This window comes from Adiantum capillus-veneris, chromosome 16 (genome assembly GCF_014529385.1).
Source record: "Adiantum capillus-veneris isolate H3 chromosome 16, ASM1452938v2, whole genome shotgun sequence".
In the NCBI taxonomy this organism is placed as follows: domain Eukaryota; kingdom Viridiplantae; phylum Streptophyta; class Polypodiopsida; order Polypodiales; family Pteridaceae; genus Adiantum; species Adiantum capillus-veneris.
Window position 1 is genome coordinate 94,203,322 of NC_140946.1, and position 22,535 is coordinate 94,225,856.

General features: G+C 43.7%; 1 protein-coding gene across 1 annotated transcript; it reads right to left on the reverse strand.

The window, feature by feature from the left end:
- Window positions 1–648: 648 nt before the first annotated feature.
- LOC147439482 (uncharacterized) lies at window positions 649–22,318 on the reverse strand. Its single transcript, XM_086484024.1, has 3 exons — window positions 22,007–22,318; window positions 21,765–21,959; window positions 649–663 (listed from the first exon to the last, which is right to left on the reverse strand). Exons 1-3 carry the CDS (start codon window positions 22,316–22,318, stop codon window positions 649–651), a joined length of 522 nt encoding a protein of 173 aa, XP_086340150.1.
- Window positions 22,319–22,535: the final 217 nt, after the last annotated feature.

Sequence of the window (22,535 nt, forward strand, 5' to 3'; positions counted from 1 at the left end):
AGCTGAAGCTCGTGGACTGAAAGACTCTTCTCCCAGTTCGAAGTTTTCAGCAATGGCACCAAAATCCAGTCGTGGCCGAAAATCCACCATTCGTGTTGACCCCATTTTTGAGGAGTCAGGAAGAGAGTCTGACCCCAAGCAAGGGAAGATGACTGACAGTGAGGCTCAGAAGGAGCATAGTCAGGCTGATGAGGCGTACGACTCACAACACTCCAGTCATTCTCGATGCCAACGGGCAGAACGGGAAGCACGGAAGGCAAAGAGTTACAAGATTTCTCGGTCCCGACAGAGAGATGAGGATACCAAGGGAGGTAAAGGAGGTCACCGTACTTCTAGCAGACTAACCAAAGAAGACACTGACACTGAGATAGAGACAGAGATTGATTGGGATGCTGACACTGACAATTGCAAGAAGACTCCCAAGCGTCATTCTAAATCCAAGAAGAGAAGTGGCAGGATCAGTAGTAATTGGAATGATTACACAGCTTCCCTGAAGATTTCTTTTCCAATATTCAAGGGAGGGAAGAAGGATGATCCAGACGTTCACATACAGGCTTTCAAGGAGTATGCTGAACTGAAAAATATTGATGAAGATGATTGGGGGGAATACTTTCCACATACCTTGAAGGAGGCAGCAAGGAAATGGTATTAACATAACCCGACCTGCCAGCTCAGATCATATAACAAATTGCTAAAAGCCTTCAAGTTGGAATATTCCGACAATAGAGGGGACGAAGATATTCTCTGTGAATTGGATAAGATCAAACAGAGAAATTTATCAGAAGCAAAAAGCTTAGGGAACAAGAGGTACCAACCCCTACCAAGAAATTCAATGATCTGGTCCAAAGGGCATTAAAGCTAGAACAACAGGCGAAGAAGGAAGAGAGCCACAAGAAGTCAAGGACCAGTAGCAGTAGCTCTGCTACTGAAAGTTTTGATTCCAATGAGATGTCCAGTAGCTCCGAGAGCAGCTCTAATGAACAAGCAAAGGAGAAATCAAAAAAGGAATCTTGGACCAAGAAAATTGAAGAAATGGCTAGACAGATTGCCGAAATTAGCCACACAAGACAGCCAGTTCGAAAGATGGAGACTTGGTGTTCAAGATGCAAATCCAAGGACCATATCTCCACTGAATGTCCACAATGTACCTACTGCAAGGCTTTTCGTCACCTATGGAATAATTGTGGCATCAAAATCCACCACTTTAAGAAAGGCAAAGATCTGTCAGTGGTTGCCTACATTGAACCAGTGAAGGTAGAACCAGTCAAAGTAGTTCAAGAGGAGAGACCAAGACCAGTGGTACTGGTCAGGGACGTGGCCGATACCAACCAGGTATGGGCAGAGGCAGAGGACGAGGCAACTTCCAGAACAGGAGCATGAATTGCTACACTTGTGGGAAGTATGGCCATTTTGCAGCCCAATGTCCAGATGCACCTGCAACGACTACTACTGAGGCAAGGCACCAGAGCCAGTCCCAGTCAGGGTAGTTACTAGGAGCAAGGGTGTAATCATCGAAGAAATCCCAGACACTTCACAAGCACCAGTCAATCCTAACAACAGCAAGTGGGCTCAACAAAGAGAAGTTTGGAAGGCCAAAGGTAAAGAAAAGGTGGTAGATGAGTGGCAAGAGCAGAGGGAACTAGCGGCTAAAATCACGGAGGATTTAGCCAGGAAGCTACCAGAGCAGCCAAAAAGTTCCGAAGCTAGAGTCATTCAGAGGATACCATCCCAATCGACTGATAAAGATCAGTCAGTACCGGCCATAACTGAGACCATGCTGGCTGTGGTAAATGGACTAGCTGATGAAATGGGAGTGGATGGAAAGAGTGGAAGCACTGCAAAAGAAGAATGGCAGTGTGAAGATACTAGTTCTTCAAGCTCTGACAATTAGTCTGACCAAGAGAGAGAAGAAATTCATGTGAAAATTTTTGATAGAATTCAAAAGCTGACTGTAGAGCTGGAGGATATAAGAAAAACCTTGCCTGAGCTGGCCAACTTTATCAGACATCGCAGGAAAGTTGAGGCAGAGGCTAGAATAGTGGACCTGATGGTCGTCCGAGATGATGAAGTTCCACTTATTCAGGTGGACTACAAGGTTAGGAAGCAGTGGGAACCTCTCTCAAGTGTTATCCTGGATGGAGGAGTAGGAGTCAACATAATGGGAGCCCATCTTCAGCAAAGAATGGGTATCACTAATATGAAACCAACACCATTCAAAGTACGAATGGTAGATCATAGAGTCGTACAGGCGACGGGTATGATTGAAAACATGTAGATAAGAGTTGGGAGGGAGAAATTCAAAACCAGTTTCCTAGTCCTGGATGTGCAAGGAGCATATGGGATGCTACTAGGGCACCCATGGTTGAGAACAACACATGTTGTTCATGACTATGCAAACTAAACATTAACCATAGAAGGGGCCAGTGGCAAAATCCAAATCCAGACAAACAATACCAGGAGCCGAAAAAAGGAACTGAGGCCGAAGGAGTTATGTCAGAAGTACAGAGCCAAGAAGATCGAGCGAATGCTAGCGGCCATGAACATATTCCCTTTGGCAAAAATTGACTTGAATGCAGTCTTGCTGAACAAAGAGCAGGCTGACAAGGAGAAGAGACAATTCCCTGATCAGTTTACTGAAGTCAATACAGGGGAAAGAATAGTCAAGCTAACTGGAAGGATGGTGGAACCAGCTAATACTGGTATAGTAGAGGAACCAGTATGTTCTGAAGAGTACCCAGTGAATCAGAATATTGATCCAGAAATAAATGGACCATTCTGGGATTATGCTAAAGAATCAACCAAACAAAAAGGAGGCAGACCAAACTGGTTGCTTCCAGACGACCAAGAAGTGGAAGAGTGGAACCTAGGATCATAGGATAATCCTAGAATGATTAAGGTCAACAAGCACCTCAATCCGATAATGAAGGAAAAAGCACAAAAAATGTTCCATATCTATAAAGATGTGTTTGCCTGGGAACATATAGACCTGAAGGGAGTAGATCCTGAAGTATGTCAGCACCGAATACCGCTGAAACCAGATGCTAGGCCAGTACGATTGCAAAGATACCGGATGAACCCCAACTATGCAAAGAAGGTCAAGGAGGAGATTGATAATCTTCTCAAGGCTGGGTTCATCACAGAATTGGCAAGCAGTGATTGGCTATTTCTCATAGTCGTCGTTCCTAAGAAGAATGGAAAATTGAGAGTTTGTGTCGACTATAGGAAACTAAACGCCCAAACTATTAAGGATCCATTTCCCTTGCCTTTTGCTGACATGTTGCTTGATGAGATCACAGGATATGAAATGTATAGCTTCATGGATGGTTATAGCGGCTATAACCAGTTACAGATCGCTCCTGAAGATAGAGCCAAGACCACTTTCATCATAGAGTGGGGAGCTTTCATGTATCCGGTGATGCCTTTTGGCCTGTGAAATGCACCAACTACCTTTCAGCGGTGTATGATGGAGATGTTTAATGAATTTCTTCATCGGTTCCTCGCCATTTTCATGGATGACTTCACTGCCTAGAAATGGTTTTCAAACGCTGTCAGGAGAAGTGGATTTGTTTGAATCCATTCAAATCTGTTTTTCTAGTCTGGAAGGGACAGCTACTGGGACATGTTGTTTCCCGCAATGTAATAGAGATGGCCAATGAAAAAATTCAGTGTGTTCAACAAGCTAACGCACCCAGAACTGCTTCAGAGCTGAGCTCTTTCTTGGGTTATGTGAATTTCTATAGAAGATTTGTACATAAGTTTGCTTCTGAAGCAATACCACTATATGAGCTTACAAAGAAGACCAGTAAGTTTAGTTGGACTGCTGAATGCGAGGAGAGCTTCCAGAATCTGAAAAAAGCCATTACCAGTAAACCAATCCTTAGGTAGCCAAACTGGGATATTATTTTCCACGTACATGTAGATGCTTCGGGATTGGCAATGGGGGCAATATTAGCTCAGCCAGATGGAAGAACTGATTATCCGGTTTATTTTGCCAGTTGCAGATTCAGTCAGGCTAAACAAAGGCTATACAACTATTGAGAGAGCTAGAAGCCCTTGGAATGGTTTTCAGCGCTACAAAGTTCAGGCATTACCTGTTGGGAAAGTTATTTTATTTTTATGTGGACCATCAAGCTCTTTTGTTTCTGATTAATAAAGTCATTATTCAAGGCAGACTGATAAGATGGATGATGTTCCTAATGGAGTTTGAATTCAGAATTTTCCATAAGCCTGGCCGAAACCATTGTGGAGCTGATTTTCTCTCAAGAAGTACGGAAGGATATTCAAAATCACCCTTGAGAGATGAACCAGTGGATGCTGATTTATTTCAGTTAGAGGCAGAAGAACCTGTGGATGCTGATTTATTTCAGTTAGAGGCAGAAGAATCAGTGAATCCTGAATGGTATGATATTTATCAATTTCTTTCCCAAGGTGCCTTTCCAGAGGATTGGAAGCAGAATCAGAAGAAAGCCCTAATCGTAAAAATCTTGAAATTTACTATCATAGGAGGATTACTTTATCAACTGGGTGTTGATGGTATACTTTGACGATGTGTCCCTATGGAAGGAAGAATGCAGGTAATTTCAGAAGCGCATAATGGTGAATCTGGTGGACACTTTTCCAACGAAGTAACCCACAAGAAGATTCTGCAAGCTGGTCTGTGGTGCCAAACACTGATTATTGATGTCAGAAGTGTTTGTAAAACTTGTGACATATGCCAAAGAATGGGTCGACCAACAGCTGTAGATATGACTCCCTTGATGCCAGTACAACCACTGGGAGTATTCATGAAATGGGGACTAGATTTTATGGGACCTTTTAAGAAGGTTACTCCCAGGAAGAACAAGTACATAGTGATGGCTACTTATTATGTCACCAAGTGCGTTGAAGCTAAGGCTCTTCCTGACAACACAGCCAAGTCAACTGCAAGGTTTCTATTTGAGAATATTGTCTGCCATATGGATGTCCAGTAGAGATTGTGACCGATCAAGGAACACATTTTATCAATGACACTATGGAAATCCTATTGGATATGCTTTCACTCAAGCATCGGAAATCTACTCCTTACTATCCCAGATGCAATGGACAAGCTGAAAGTAGCAACAAGACAATAAAGAGTATTCTCACTAAGGTGGTGCAAAATAAACCATACCATTGGGATTTGAAACTTCAGACTGCTCTACGGGCTTATAGGACATCTTATAAGGTAACTACTAGAATGACACCATTCAGAATGGTGTATGGCACTGAAGCTGTGGTTCCTATGGAGTTTGTGATCCCAATTCTGAGAATGGCTGTGAAGTATGGCTTAGACTTCAACCATAATCTTAAAAAACGGCTAGATGAACTCAGGCAACGGGCTATGTTGGAACAAGAAATTGTTCAACAACGAAGGAAGCACTAGCATGATCGCCGAATTAAAGTTCGGAAATTTCAGAAAGGAGATTTGGTGCTTCTATATCAGTCTAGACTGGGTCCAAAGAAGCCAAACCTAAAGATTGCCTGGGGAGGACCATTTGAGGTAGACTGGGTCTTCTCTAATGGCACAGTCTGACTAAAATATTTATCTGGATTATTGTTGCCAGGAGTATATAATGGGGCAAAGATCAAGCTTTATTATTCAGAGGCTAGATAAACTGGGCAAGAACAAGGTAATAAAGAACTGGAACTTGCTGATCAAGAGATACCAGAATCAGACATTTTTGGACTTTTTCATGTGCAACCAGTTCCAATTTCAGAACCAATACCAGAAGAACCAGATCAAGCTGACCTTAGAATCAAGACCATTATGGTTGATCATGACTGGAAATCAGTCCAGTATTAGTGGGGACACACTTTTCAATTTTTAAGCGCCCAACGGTCAGATGGCACGCCAGTAGTAATTATTTCAGGGATGGGTCCCAGTCTTGTCCAATGCATGTCTACCACAACAGCAGTTTTGCACACAAGTCTAGGAACGGCGAGTGGTGAAGCTTTTATGGCGCGAACACGTATAACAGTCAGGAGAGTTAGCATTTTTCCTCACAAATCCCCTACGTGACGCTTTCCTCCTGTTAACCATTCTCCATCGCCAAGCTCCGAGGTTTCTTCGCTACAACCGCAAACCTCGACCTCTGAAGAGACAGTTTACTGTTAGCTATCCTTGCCAGCGACACCAGGGTACGGCTTGACACGACAAGTAAGTCTTCTTCTCCTTCGCCTGTTTCATCGTCAACGTCTTCACATTGTATGGGTAGAAGGAAACGCTCAGAGAAGATGCAGGAGTCTCTTGAGGAAACCCAGGCCATAGTTGCTGCTGCAAAGGCAAGCCTTCCCATCATATCGTACAATAAAATCTAGCATTATGTATTCGCTGACCAAGCAATGACTCTGCTACAACTATGGGATCTCCGAGTTTTGTTGCAAGCTACAAGAATTTCTTTTGATGCAGACATCATCGAGCAAGTTCTTGATTATTTCAACGTTGAAGATGGCAGTGCCATGGTAAATGGTAGGAAGGTGTCAGTGACATCGGAGACCATAGCTTTTGCATTCAGAATGCCCAACAAGCCCAAACCATCCGTGGCAACTCCATAGCAAATAAGTATAGCTCTGAAGGAGGATGAAGCGGCTAAACGTAAGCGCAAGGCAAGTGGTCAAGGAGTTCCAGTAGCAGGACTGGAAGCTTCCACTGCTTACAGGTTTGTAGCCGAAGCAGTAAGCCTTAAAAACAACCCAACGTATGTATCCAAAAAACTTTTGCTATGCTGTTGGCCAAGATATTGGATCCACAGGTTCCTATTAACCTTTGTCAAATTATCTCCCACAATGTACTCCAGCAAACAGCCAAGCTAAAATCTCAAAACGTTTTTAAAGCTCAGTATGTTTGGCAATTCCTGTATTGGGCTACTGCTACAGATGTTAATGAGCAAGTAAAGAAGGCTTGGAGTGAGTGTCACGGCTAGGGACTTGCTACGCGCCGTGTGCGAGCCACAAAGGCTCCTAGCACACAGTCATACAATAGACAAGCTCACAAGGAAGAATGGTGTGTCACTCACCTTCCTGCGTAGTTGCGAATGAAGGATTCCATGCCGCGAAGAAGAGGGAGACGCCGCTATGCCGCGCTCAACCGCCTCGCCGCCGTCGTGCCGCCGCAACGCTTGAGCACACACACACTCTCACACTCTCTCTCACACGTACACACACACACACACACACACACACACACACACACAAATAGATGGTGAAGGAGAAGGTGGAGATGGAGCAAGAGCGGCTTCTATTGCACAATGAGAGAATGAGTAAAAATTAGGTTTAGTGGCTTTTATATGAGCTCACCCCATTCACACTTGGGCGCCCATACTTAGCCAACTAACTCCTTGAATATTCCAGTTAGAGTGCGCCTGTCATCGGCGATCACCCTTACCCTGTTCCTATTGGTCCGACAAGCCCGGTACTTGACTCTAAATAATACAACGTTTATAGATCATAGGGTGTCCGTGTGCTGTGAGGGTTAACATGCCCCCCTTCCTGATGTAGATTCCGTCCTCGGAAGCTATCCAGTTGAAGCTCGTTCGTCGAGATGGAAGAGCAGTCGACATGGATGTGCGTAGCCTTCTTCAATCACTGCACAATCAAACAACATTGCCACAGTAGTTGCATTCTCATATACAATTAAAAATCATATACAATTTTAGACAGACAAATTGATTGGTAACAGAATTTTAGATAATTTGTCAGCAATAAACATTAAATTGCAATATAATCAAATGCAGAAATAGATGTAAAGGTAAAAAATTAAACAAGTCCGGGGTCGCTAATTTAACGGTCAAAAGGCACTAGAGCTCGACTATTAATACCATGGGTAACTTCTCAATTTTCTCTGGTCAATTAAGTCGTTTAATCGCGAGAGCCAAGTATTTGATGTTCGAGGGCTTACTAGAGGCTATACCTAGAAGACCTTGTAGTTAAGCTACAATAAAAGGAATTTATCATGAAATCATCGCCTGACTGATTACCTTTTCTTTGACCCCCCAAAGTCTTTTCACATTGATTCAATTTTGATGTGTGTGCTTATTTTGTATGCCTTGGGTTTTTTTCTTTTCAAGGAAAAGCGCCCACACTGGGAACCTCTAGGGCTCTAGTACCATAGGCGATACATGTGAGTGAAGTACCCATTTAAGCAGGGATTTCTCTTCCAGCTTAAAATTTTACATTGTGGCACTTTGATTTTTTGTTTGCTCATTTTCAGCATTTTAATTTTGTAACTTTGGGGGGTCATATAACACTGTTACCCTCCCCAGGCTCATCACATTAGTAAACTCCCTTTATAATACTTAAGCTAAAGGTCAATAGGGTTAAGCCCACTAGAAAGCCCTAGTACATTTCACACAATGCTGCCTAAATCGGATTAAGAACCTAAGTAACCATTGCTTATTAGGAAGGCATTCCCCATGGTATTAAGAGAAGATTTCTAATACCTAGCTTGGTCAAACTAGCTTAGTCGGACTGCTTGATTTTTAAACCTAGACAAGTGATTATGACAAAACATTACATTGAATTAAATGTTTGATACTAAGCAAATGCGCTGAATATTATGCTACCAATCACAATCAAAGCAGACAAACATGGATGCAAAAAGATAAGGGCAATGCTAATGGACATAAAACACCTGTTTGTGTTGATGGTCGCGCTTGATTTGAAGTGTGAACGAGAGAAAGGTTCCATGAAGGTCCAAATACTATCAATAGCAACACGCTCCTGTACACACTAGGAAACAAAAGGAATACCTCCAGGAGGCACATTAGTGGGAAAAGGTACCAACACTTATTGAACACAACAAAAAACATAAGGAACCCTAACCTAATTATTTGCAGTCCCCCTAAAGAGTCAAGGGAATAGGATATTGTAGAGGTTGGGGGGAAACCCTAAGGCTAAACCCCTATCCTCGTCGTCGAGATAAACAAAGTCATCATCCATGAGACCATATGTGCCATCTGTGTAGTCATGTAAATTTTCTTCTTCATCATAGGTGCCCATGTTTACTAAGAAGGTCACTAGACGCCTATAGTCATCTTGGTCAAAAGGGTAGGCTTGTGCAATGGGAGAAACGCTCTCTACTAAGTATGGATCAGACGTGGTCAAGAGACGTATCAGCCATTCTAACTCCTCAAAATTCCTCTCACATGCTAGCGTACCTGTCAAATCCCATTCACATGCAAGCACTGGAAAGACCATGTGAAACATTTGCGAAAAGTAACGAGGGTACCTCTCACCCAAGGCTGGAGTGGATGACTCTAGCGTACTATCCATATCTGTACATGCAAATAGATGATGGTTAGAGTGCAAATATTACAAGGGTCGTGTTCTTGTACATAATTTGTTTTTATTATTTTGTGTTATGGCTCTTGCTCTTTTACTTTTTTATCTTGTTTTTGTGAGTATAAGGCTTTATATATACATTCCCTAAGATTGGAGATTGAGAGGTCAGGGAGGAAGGTTGAGAGGGAAGCAAGTGAATGACGGATGTCAGCAAACACTCCCCCCTTCCTTGGGTAGATCATACTTTTTGGAATGATGTCGTCACCTTTTGAAACCAATTGTTCCAAGTTGTTATAGGTAAAGGCTTTAACCAATAGTTTTCGATCACCCTATGTGTTTCATCTAGTTGCAAGGGTGGTAAGGTACTCTCCCATGATTTTATTTGCAACATTGTTGGAGGTGGTGAATCTACAACGGGAGGTGCAAACTCTTTCTTTCTTGTATGGATATGTACAATGGTAGCTGGAGGTTATGTCGAAGCTTCTATTTCAGTATAGGAACTACATGAAGAGCAAGAAGCTTTATTTTCTTTTCCTGTTCCTGAGCTAGGTGGAACAAATTGTTCTTTCTTTGGTACCCAAACTAGCTCTGGAGCAGGTGTGTCGCATTCCGTGATTTTTTCCTTTCCACGATTTTCAAATTGTTTTGGAGCCACAGGATTGGGTTTACATGGGCCAAGTGACATGTAAGAGTACAATTTACGATAATACTCTCAGATAGAGGTGGCTTCCCTAACTGACACCACACCCCATAGGATAGCAGATTATATTTAGCACCCGTCTCCAATAAGGCGTTATATAGCACTTTTCCATAGGCACTATTTAACTCAATAGGGTATCGTAGAGGTGTTTCAGAGTCCAACCAATCCTCTTCGATTTCCACGTGGAATGCATTTGTGACTCCAAGGTTAGCCTCTCGTTTTTGTCTTATACGTTGTTGTCGCTCCTTAGCCTCAGCTTGAGCTTGTATCTTCTTTAACTCGGTTTGTGCTTTGGCGGCCTTCTTTTGATGAATGGCCCGTAGTTCTTCTTGGCTTAAAGGATCATAATATCTTTTGAATTTACTCCCATTGAGGAATCCAATGGTTTCAACTCCATCAAGATTTTCCACACGAAGGGTACCTTGTGGGGTAATTTCACATACTCTATATGGTTCTTTACCAGCATATTTCAACTTTTTCTTCTCTTTACGCACTCCATACATAAGGACTTTATCACCAACTTTGATGTCCTTGTCCTTCACATGGCGATCAAACCACTTCTTTCTCCTATCCTTTTCCACAAGAGCATTTTGCACAGCCAACTGTCTCTCTTCGTCTAGTTTTTCTAAGATATACAAACGCTCGGTTAAGGGGTTACCATTCCATCCTTCTTGCGAAGCTACCCTAAGACTAGGAATGACAAACCCCCAAGGCATAACCGCTTCTTGGCCGTATACCATTTTGAATGGCGTACAATTAATAGCCACTTTATAAGCAGTACGATAAGCCCATAGAGCAGATGTCAACTTCAAATCCCAATCAGTGCGATGAGCTTCTACCTTCTTGGTTAAAATAGAGATTAGAGTCTTGTTGGTGCTCTTGGCTTGTCCATTAGCTTGCGGGTAATAAGGTGTAGACTTATGGTGGGATATCATAAAGGTCGTGGTAAGCTCTCTTATTACCTCATTTATAAAATGGGTACCATTATCACTAACAATTTCAAAAGGGCAACCAAATCTTGTGATAATGTTCTCAAAAAGAAACTTAGCTGTTGTCCTCGCGTCAGCTTTTTGTGAAGCCTTAGCTTCAACCCACTTTGTTACATAGTCCGTAGCAACTAGAATATATCGAGATTGAGTGTTGCGAGCTGCGGGACTAATTGGACCTACAAAGTCTAAGCCCCATTTTTCAAATGGTTGGGTTACTTTAATAGGATGTAAGGGCATTCTGTCTTTGCGCTGTGTGGTCTTGTAACGTTGGCACTCATCACACCCTTTTGTAAAAAGTGATGCATCCTTAAATAAAGTTGGCCACCAATAGCCTGATTGCAGCACCTTTCTAGCAGTCAGGTCTCCTGAAAAATGTCCTCCTGCTATGCCCATATGTGCTTCTTGCAAGATATACAAATATTCATCCTCGCGGGCACAACGCCTAAGAATATTGTCCTTGCCTAGTCTATACAGAGTTTCGGCAATCAAACAATAGGGTTCACATTCTTTTACTAGCCTTCGAGCGATATCCTTACGAAGTTCCTTGGGTGGAAAACCATTAATTAAAAAGTTAACAATGTTCTCACTCCATTCAGGCATAGTCTCAACTATGAATAGGGAAGTATCGGGTAATTCATCATCAACTCCTGTAGGGGCTTCACCATTGGGTATGCGAGACAAATGATCAGCCATGACGTGCCTTTTACCGGGTCTCACTACAATCGTGAAATCAAACTCCAGAAGAATTAACAACCATCGTGTGATTCTTCCTGTCGAGCATGGCTTGTTTACCAGATACATCAACGCTTGATGATCCACATACAATACAAACTTGTTTGCCAGAAGGTAGTAGCGAAATTTCTTTACTGCATAAACCATTGCTAAACCTTCTCGCTCTGTAGTGGTGTAGTTCCTTTCAACATCGTTCAATTGACGGCTTGCAAAGCTAATGGGATAGTCCAATTTATGTTCTCCTGGTTGAGTGAGAACACACCCAATAGCAAAATTTGATGCATCAATATGCACATGGAAAATGACATCCCAGTTAGGTGTCCTTAAAATCAGAGCACTTGCTAGTGTTTTCTTCAATTGTTCATAGGCCTGGTCACACTCTTTAGTCCATTTAAATTCAATGAGAAGCTTGTACAAAGGACGTGCTATCTCAGCGAAAAATAAAATAAACCGTCGATAATAACCCACGTGTCCCATGAACCTTTGAACTCCCTTGTAATTGGTTGGTGGTGGTAACTCTAGAATCACTTTAATTTTGATCTCATCGGTTGAGATACCATTCTTAGATACTATATGCCCTAAAATAACTCCATGCTTGACCCAAAATTGGCATTTGAATGGGTTCAATGAGATACGATATAACCTACACTTTTCAAACACCTTCCGCAAACATGATAGATGTTCTTTCCAAGAAGAGTAAACACAAAGGTCGTCTAAGAAAGCTTCACAAAACTCTCTCAAATATTCTTTAAAAGCAGTGTTTATTAATCGTTGGAATGTAGCAGGGGCATTTGTTAAGCCAAAAGCCATCACACGAAATGCAAACACGCCAAATTTTGTGATGAAGGCAGTTTTAGCTTGGTCCTCTAGCGCTATCGTGATTTGGTTGTAGCCTGAGTACCCATCTAGAAAGCTATAAGCTTCCTTGCCTGCAACTCTTTCGAGTACATGTTCAGAATATGGTAGGGGGTAATGGTCTCTTCTAGTAGCTGCATTAACTTTTTTGAGGTCCACGCACACCCTGAGTTTCCCATTCTTTTTTGGCACGATAAATATTGGAGACACCCATTTAGAGTGTTCAATAGGATATATGAACCAACATTTGATAAGCTTTTCTAGTTCTTCTTGAATGATCTTTGCGTACTTAGGATTCATCGGGTAGGGTCTTTGTTGTACGGGCTTCGCAGTGCTAATCATAGGGATTGTATGTTGGACCACAGAAGGTGGAACACCTTTCATATCATGGTATGTCCAAGAGAATACGTCCTTGAATTCCTTGAGAAGCTCTTTGAGGACCGCCTCTTCAACTTCTGTGAGGTCTTGGGCAATAAAAACAGGTTTTGATTCTTCACCGGGGTCGGCTAATTCTATTTCTTTAACTATTTCCGGACCATCATAGATTCCATTATTCCCATCGATAGGTATTCTTTGGGCTTTTCTGTACACAACCTTTGCTTCCCCTGTGGTGTAAGATTTGAAATGTTCTGGTGCAAGATGCAAGTCTGTGGATTCTGGTTGTGCTTTGGTCTGTGCTTCCATTTCTGCTTCCTGTTGTCGAGCTAACTCTTGGTTTTGACGCCTCCTTGCAGTGCGGCTCAACTTTGGCTTGTCTATGATCTCTAATTGGGCTATGTCATGGGGTTATGGTCTACACCACATAACATTTTGGAGATATTCACCCCAATCGTCTACCAATTTTCGATGAGCATCACATGCTCCTATATAACTGAGCCATTCTGCTAAGGATCTCTTCTTTTTTATCCTAGCACGTACATTGGCTCGATATCGACGCCTTTTAAAGTTTTTCCTTTTCTTATTTGAGACCTGATTTTGATTTGCATTTAGATCTGGATCACTAAAGGAGTCCTCGTTGGTGTCCTCTTCACTCTCGGAGGAGCTATCATCGGTTGATGTGCTCGGTCCTTCCGAATGTTTTGACTCTGAACTTGCTCCACTCTCTAATTCATGAGATTCAGAATCCGTTTCACTCTGGGAGTCAGTGTCTGAGTCGTGTTGGTCAAAGTCTTCTATTGAGCTATCGGTGTCACTGTCAGATTGGTCTACAATTGCCTTGCCCTTAGAAGATGCATGTATGGCACTTATCATGTTCAGAGGTGCAATTTGTGGTACCTCTTCCCCCTTTGGTGTGACCCAAGTGGTTCCTCTATTTCCCCAGGTATCTATGGTTGCAGCTAGGTGTACCCAGTCTACGTTGTCTGATTCTGTCATACTCGGTAACACATCCATGTAAGGAGAATCTTGGCCAATGTCTGTATCCTTCTTACAAGTGTAACAATATTGTAGTGGGGCCGAGTGAACTATGGTGTCAGAGTGATGATCAATAATGGTTTTACTCCCTAAGGGGTGTACCTTACCAGTCACCAAATCCACTCTAAGGACGGAGTCTTGGAATTGCAAATAGACATGATTTTTAGACCAATCATGAACCATTTGTGCTTCCCTCATGAATGGTCGTCCTAAAATCATTTCATATGACATAAGGTGTTTAGAGAAATCCATTACAATGAACGTATGTCGTACCTTGTGTCCTAGAACTTTGATCTTAAGATCCTTGAGCATCCCTATAGGTTTGGCTATGGTACCATTTGCCATCTTTACCACAATATTAGTAACACTGAGGCGGGGTTTTCCCATGGATTCCCAACAATCTTTTGTAATGATGCTAACTCCCGCACCACCATCAAGAATTCCCTTTATAGTTAATCCCCTGGTAGTGATGGGTAGGGTCGCATTAGACTCGTCGCCTTCAAAATACTGCCCTAATTCGTTAATGGGTACCTCGATCACAGACTCGTGTCCATCTAAGTCAAGTGATTGCACATGATTTTCCTCATTAATCATAATCGAGTCAGGCCTATTTGGTTGCGCAAACTGAGGTAATCCCGTTTGTAGCTCTCCGTTAAGGAATGCTCGAAGTGCAAAGAATAACTCAGGATCTCCATACAGCTTTGCTATGATCGTGGTTCGGACCTCAGAAGACATGAAGTCCACTAGTTCGGCAACATTCATTGGCATTTTGCAGGGTGTAGGTTCTTGACTAGGAACTGGTGAGGATGGAATCTCATATTCCTCAATGGGATCAGGTATTCCTTCGTTAAACATCCTTTCCAACAAGAAAGGTGTATGCTCACTTTCTGATGTCCCGTCCTCACTCCCTTCTTGGATGATACTAGGTATGGCTAACGGTCTATGGTTCATGTGGGGTGGATGAACTTGCGTGGGAAACACTGTGTCATGAATTTTGACATGCATGGGTTCTGGTTCTAGGTTCCTTTGAGTCTCCTCCACTAAACCTCTTAGATGTTTCACCTGCTCAATCTCGTCTACTGGGTTTGGGTACGTCCCAATCTTCTTTTTACGATTCTTCCCTTTTTGCCCCTGCAGTTTATCTTGGGGGTCTTGGATTGGATTTGGAAACACTTGTGGTGTTTTAAGAGGCTCTTTATGGTTTTCTCTTATTCGGTTTTCATTTGGTTCCATGTTACGGTTTTCTTTGTCGGTCTTTCCCTTTGTGGTATTGGTTCTAGTCTCCATTGTCTCGATTGAATCTGAATCATCCTCCAGGTCATTCATATACACGGGGTCATCTCCTGTTCCTATGTTTGTTTTGGAACTTGGCTTTGAATTTCCCGTATTCTGCGACCTCTTCCTTCGTGTCTTCTTTTTCTTTGCTTGGATAACTGACGCGGTATCTCTCTCTTCGAGGATATGGCCTGGCCCTTGAAGCATGGACCGTGTAATCGCATAAGCGGGTGCGACGGGTGGTATTGGCGATGTCACACTAGCAATTCCGACCAAATTTAGGGGTGTGATTTTAGGCGCATTTGGGTTATAGGGGCATTGGGCAATCAAGTGATCTATGCCACAACGATTACATGTGAGTATTGGCATTGCAGAAGTGCTCCCTTGATTCATTTGCATCTGTGCAGCATTCTTTTGCAGCCTAATAGGGCACTCCGCTGCCCGATGTGGTCCACCACACTCGTAGCATTGAAGAGGTGGCCTCCTAGCCTGGGTGTTGATATTTTGACCTCTGGATGCAAGAGCAGCAGCTTGATAAACCGGCTTGACTTGCCCCAAACAATCTTCCATGTAGTATATAGGACACTCTTCCAATGTATCAAGTCCGTAGGCAATACTAATGTCTATTTCCTCCTCACAGCCATCTGCATAAGCATTAGATGGCTCACAACCCACTTGGTTCATAGGGGCGACTCTTGGATGCGGGGGCTGCGGTCCTAGCACAGGAGGTGGTAGCGGTGTAGCTTGTACAACATTTTGAGATCTAGGGACCATGTGTTGTGGTAGTTGCTCAACAGGTGGAGCAGGCATCAATACAGAAGCTCGAGGCACATCCGTCCAGGCTACAGGTGGTCTATTTGCCATATACGTTTGATCATTAAACAATCCTTAGCTTGGTGACCATACCTACTACATGCGTTGCAAGTTCCATTAAATTTTACTCTAAACGTAGGGCACTCACTAGTGCTATGTGGACCTAAGCAAATGGAACACCATTGTTGCTCCCTTCTTGGATACATGTGACTATTTTGAGGGGGTCGATTATCCTTAAGAGACTCTTGGATTGCCTTGGTGAGGTCTGTCAAGAATGTCTCAAATACCTTTGGCTCATTGGAAATGGGCTTTGCAGTCATGGGTTCATACTCAATGGCTTGTGAGCTAGTGGATCTCATGTCACTAGACACCCTCATGCCTGCTATCATCAAGTTGTCCTCTAATTGGATTGCATTGGCAGTGACATCTTCCCAGGTTGTGATACCTCTAATCACTAGTCCATTATAGATTCCTTCATTCCTCAACCCTCGAATGAATCGATCAAGCAGTTGGTTATTGTTGAAGCGCTCATTTACAGGGCAGCGAGAGTTTAAGTGCTTTAGACGACTAATGAAGTCCCTTACTGACTCTCCTTCCTTATGTTCGGCCTTCTGTAGCTGAGATGCTACACCCCAAAGCACACCTTCTCGTATGTACTCCTTTAGAAACAACCTTTGAAGGGTAGGGTAGATTGTTTTCTCGTCCACCCTTAGGGTTCTATACCAATCTCCAGCCTTCCCACTTAATGTCAAGCTTAAGGCATTGCACTTATGTAGTTCGTTGCGTTCCCCTAAGGAATCACATACTTGTTCAAACACTTCAATGTGTTTTCTAGCATCTTCGTCCCCGGCCCATTGAATTTTTGCGTGAGTTTGGCAATTTGTACTGCCTTACTTCTAGGCTCTCTATCAGATGCATGACGCATATTTTCCGCGATAGATCGACCTATGGTTTGAGCAAACGCTGCCAAGTCACCTATGTGAGGAGGCAGGGCCGGTGGAGGTACTCTTGGAATCATATGTGGGAGAGGGACGGGTACCGGTCTTGGCATATGTGTGGATGATGCAGGATATGGAACATAACCGGGCATAGGTCCACTCGGATAAGGGCTAGGGAACGGCACTCGAGGAGCATAAACAAGTGGTACAATTGGAGGTGTGGGGGCCATGTGTGCATAAGGGGCTAGAGGCACATACGGTCGAGGCCCCATATTAGGTACTACGACACTAGGTAGTGGCACTGCGCTAACCGTAGATGTCATCGGTACATTCTCTGTCAGGCCTATCCCTGGAGTGAGCACTGTGTTTTCCTTAATAGAGGGTTGAGCCAAGTTAGGGAAGCTAAAGTTGTCGCTCGGAGGCTCAGATTGCATAGAGACCCAAGGTGAAATGACGTAAGATGGGTCCATGGGACTCATTAGAGGAGTCTCCATTTGTGATAGAGTAGGCTATTGAGCCTTGCTCGTATCCAGAAATCTCATGGGGCCAGTTGAGAGTATATTTACCCCTCGGTTTTGCCTTTGTGATTGAATAATGCCATGGATAACATTACAAATCATTTTCTGTTGATCTTCGATGCTCGTGGCACTAGAGGTGGATTGTACAATCTCTATCCATCCTACATGGTAGGCGTGGCCAGAGTGTAGATCCGTCAACACCTCAGTGTGGAGGTCGTATGTCCAATGATCATTAATGAACAATCCTTCTAGAGTCGACGTGTTAACAGTTTCTTGTGAGGTAGAAGCAATGTTGCTCCCCGTGGTTTTACTTGTCACCAACGGTACTCTAGAGGGAACTTCTGAAGGAGGCAGCTCAACAGGGCCTTCTTGGTAAGAAGTTGGCAGGATATCCACATGGACACTCTTTGGGGGTGTGGGGTCCACGTGCGATGTGAAAGGAGAGTCCACTTCCCCACCCCCTTCGTGTGATTCATTTGCATCAGGTTCCGAGCGAGTAGCTCTACCTAATGTTTCCATGAAACAGCTAAACATACTAGTACTAGGCTGTGGAGCTTCGGGAGGTGCATGGCCTTCTCTCTCAGTGTTTTGGGTAGGGTATGCTTCCATGATTTTTGAGTCAGAGGAGGAATCACTAGCGGCTATTTTAGGGTCTTGGGTGGTGCTACCTCACTACAAGAGGTTGTGTGCTCTTGTGACGCTGTTAGCGACGGAAATACACTGGGTTTTTATAACCCTCGGCGTCGCTAAAACCGTCGCTACGAGCGTCACTACGAGAGCGTCGCTATATGGGTCTCTATATACGTCGCTATAAGTGTCGCTATATAGCGACGCTCATAGCGACGCCTATAGCGACGCATATAGCGACGTTTACACAGAAGACTATAGCGACGCTCATAGCGACGCTACAGAGCCATAAATAGCGACGCTTATAGCGACGTCCGAGAGAATTTTTTTTTTGGTGGCAGGGCATTGAATGCCCTGCCACCCATCAACCATATTGTACTTGATTCACTTTTTAAAAAAAGTGCAAGGGTAGATAATAGAACCAAAATAGTCACCCATGAGACGCATTGTTTGCAAAATTGACAATTGTACACATCATAGGCAAAATGAATTGATTGGCAAATGTAATAATGACAATTGTACAACATCATAGGCATGAAGAATTGATTGGCAAAAGGAACTGCGGTGACAAATGTAATAATATACATGGTTCAAAAAGACGTATAAAATCCGTCTCATGATACATAAGCTATGAGAAACCCTAAACTAATGCTATCTAGCTACGGCTAAACTGACGTCGTCTAGTCAGACGTCTCATCGCGTCCAAGCAGCGTATCTGTCGGATTCTGCAAAAAAAGACAATAAGAAAGCTTTCAGTAAGTATAAACATATAACGACATTTATAAAACAATACAAAAAATAAAAAAGAGTAAACCCTAATACTAACCATGTTGCCACGAGAACTGAGAATGTCCATCAGGGCGTTTAAGCCCTTCCTGCCTGCGTACTCGCACTCGTACGGTGTGGGATCACGTCCTGTCATCGACCACTGTCTAAACATACAAAGATTTCATTATGTTAGAACTAAAAAACTCATAAACCCTAAACTATCGAACATGCATAAAGAGCAATGTGAAAACACTTACAAAATCGGCCTCAAATGATGCCCATCCACCGCTCCCCAAGTGGTGCGAGCTCCCTGCCTCTACTCGCGCTCTGGCTGCATCCTTTTGTTGCTTCCACTTGTCGGGATTCTCACGCGCTGCTTTCTTCGCATTCTTCCAATCTTCTTTGGCTAGCCAATCCCTGGCCTGTTCCACCCATTCTTGATTGCTTTTTGCACTTCGGAACGCTTGTGTTTGCAGTATTCGCGCATTCGAATCTTCATCAGGTCTTCATTGAAGCGCTGATCCCGTGTTGGAACGGGAAACTCATCATGAAGTATGCTGATGACTCTGTTTTTTAAATCACTTGGTACTTCACTCCATTTGTTTAGTATGTAGTGTCTAAACAGCTGAGAGCAAAGACCACGCATGCGCGAGATCACCTTCTTGCCGTCATCATCCATGATGATGCCGCCGCTGATGTCGACGGAGTAAGGCAAGCCCTCTAGCCGGTGACGCGTGAACCTGGGTGTCCCGACAGGGGTCTCTAGCGGCGTGTCGATGGGGGTACGGACGTCAGGTGTCTCCACCGGCGTCTGGGCCCCGAAGCGAGGAGTGTCGAGTGGGGTGGCTCCTGGCGGAGTAGGTAGAGGTGTGTAGCTTCTAGCAACAGTCAGCCGTGCAAAACCTGGCGTAGATGGCGATGCTGTGGCTGGTGTGGGGGCGGGCAAAGAAGGGGAGGGTAAAGAGCCTCGTCGAACACGAGGCGGTGTGGAGGCATCGGTGGCGGAATCCCCACAACAACCGCCACCGCCACCACTAGAGCGCCGGTGTCTAGACGAGTGTGAAGCTCGTCTTGTCGACGCCGAAGCTTCGGAGCGCGCCGAATGCTCCAAAAGAGAGGGAGATGTGGATGGAGTAGGAACGCGCGATGATGCGCCAGAGCGATGACGCTCCACGTACCACTGTCTCTGCTGCGGTGACAAAGAAGAAAGAAACTCCTCATCATCCATACCTGCATTAAACACACGAATATTTAAACTTAATATTGAATGAATAGAGTAGACAATGACGCAAAGACCATTAAATACAATGACGTAATGACGCATATAAATACAATGACGCAATGAATTGAGTGATAGAAGAGGCAAGTCGAAAACTCAGAATTTTCAATCAAAAGATGTGAGCGCGTGTAGAAAAGAGCGTTATACACCATGGAAGGTACTTAGAGAGCCAGAGCTTTTACAACACGGAGCAAAATTGTTCAAATACAATATTTGTGGCTTTAAGAGATCTCTCTCTCATCCTCGCATAACTCAGCATAACTTCCTATATCTATATAGAGCTCTCCGTTTAAACACATATCCTTTGTTTCATTTTGTAGCTCCTCTGCATGCACCCCATATAGAGTAGTAGCATCTTGATGCTCGTCTGGCACCACCGCAGCGGCTTCTGATTGAGCATCTTCTCTGATCTCCTCCATTGATGTCGTTGTGATTGGCACATGGTAGCCTTCATACGTCCTTGCACTACGAGGGGCTACCTCTATGACGTACCACCAGTTTGATGTAGACTTTGTAGGATGAAATATTACCTGCCAGAGCCACATAACTTACATGAGAGATTTCAAGCACATAACTTGTAAAAGGGGGATGTTAACTATTTACATACTTACTTGTTCACAATGCTCGGGTAGTACGAAAGTGTCTCTTAGGTCAGTCCATTTCTTAGTAGAATCCACCTCAAGAAAACCAGACTCTCCTCTACGCACAGTAGCGTTGCGACCCTCCATGATTATCTTGAACCATTGCACGTCGAACAAGTCGACAAAAAATCCTCTGTAATCGATCCTCAAAATCTCTTGCAGCGTGCCGAAGTAAGTGAGTTCCGCCACCACAGGATCTGCATCAGAGGAACGTCGTCGACTAGACTGTTCAAATTTTTCCATGATTCCACAATCTTGAGTAAAACGCTTTTTGTCGATTCGTTCCACCCTAAAATGTCGACCTTTACACCATGCTGCTGTGTATGACTTATACTACAACGAACAAAGATTATAAGTGGCCGTTCAAACGTTTATAAATAAAGTCACTTGCTAGTCGTACATTGCAAACTTACCTTGGTCGCGCAACCCCGAGAGTACTCCCACTCTTCTTCAGTCACTTCGTCACCGCATTGTTGTGCGCTTTTCAATTGGTTGTGCAACCATCTTAAGCTCATGAAGGTTGGTAGGCTCTCCAGAACCGCTGGATAGTGCACCGGTGGTCGTCTTCCCCGTCTCCACTCGATTCGTGCCCTTTGTCGCTCTTGCTTTGCATCCTCATATTGTGAAATCCACTTTTGCATCACTGGATTGTGAAGCATGCAAAATCGGTTGATTTTAGCCTCTAGATCTTCCGTCATCTTCTTCTCAACACCGAGATTGCACATGACAATCCCAGATATGCGCTCATCATCTATGGTTCGCCATAGCGTGTCCCGGGATTTATCAAATCCGTCTAGCCACTCTCCAATGTACACTAGGGACTCTGATACCAACCAACCTTCTGCCATGCTACCCTCCGGACGTGCCTTTTGACGCCAGCTATTTCCACCTCATCAACTATGTGAACAAGAAGATGCACCTGAATGGTTAGCATTGTAGTAGGAAAATGTTTCTCAAACATGCACACAAGCTCCGCAGCATTTAGTTTGGCGAATGGTATGGAGTCTACGTTGATCTCCTTTTGTGAGATCCATTGCACCAGCTTTGCAAGTTTGTAGATTGTGTTACGGATGTCGAGAGACAAACATCCCTCAATGGCAACCGGTAAAATAAACTGTAAAGTATGTGCAGCAATGATATTAAAGTCCACTATGAACGTACCTGACACATTTTATGCCAATCGTGTGACTTCAAACCGGTAAGCTTTCCTTCTTTAGTAAAACACGTTCGGAGCGAGTGCATTATGCCAGTGGGGGTCCGCAAAGATCGAATGGTCTCTTTTACTTTGCGTTCTTGGGCTCCTGTGAAAATCCATGGTGCTTTAGGGAGTTTTATCGATCCATCAGACGCTGTTTGCGGCCAATATTGCTCCATACGATCCACATTTCTAAGGTCAACTCTGGCTCCCAAAGTATCTTTCTTGCCGGTCAAATGGTCCCATAGTAGATTACCCACATTCTTGAATATGTGCATTGGATCGAGCAAGTGATTGATCATGAGTCGAGGCCAGTATGGTAACTCGTACCATAGAGATAGTCTCTTCATCCCTGGAGGCAATCCGTCATCGCACATCTCCTTCTGCTCTAACCATGCTTGTGCAGACATCCTTGGTGGCTCTCTTCCCAAAAAGCCGTCGCGTAACACATGATTCTTTGGAAGATACGCTTGATGACCTTCGTAGATTTGCTTC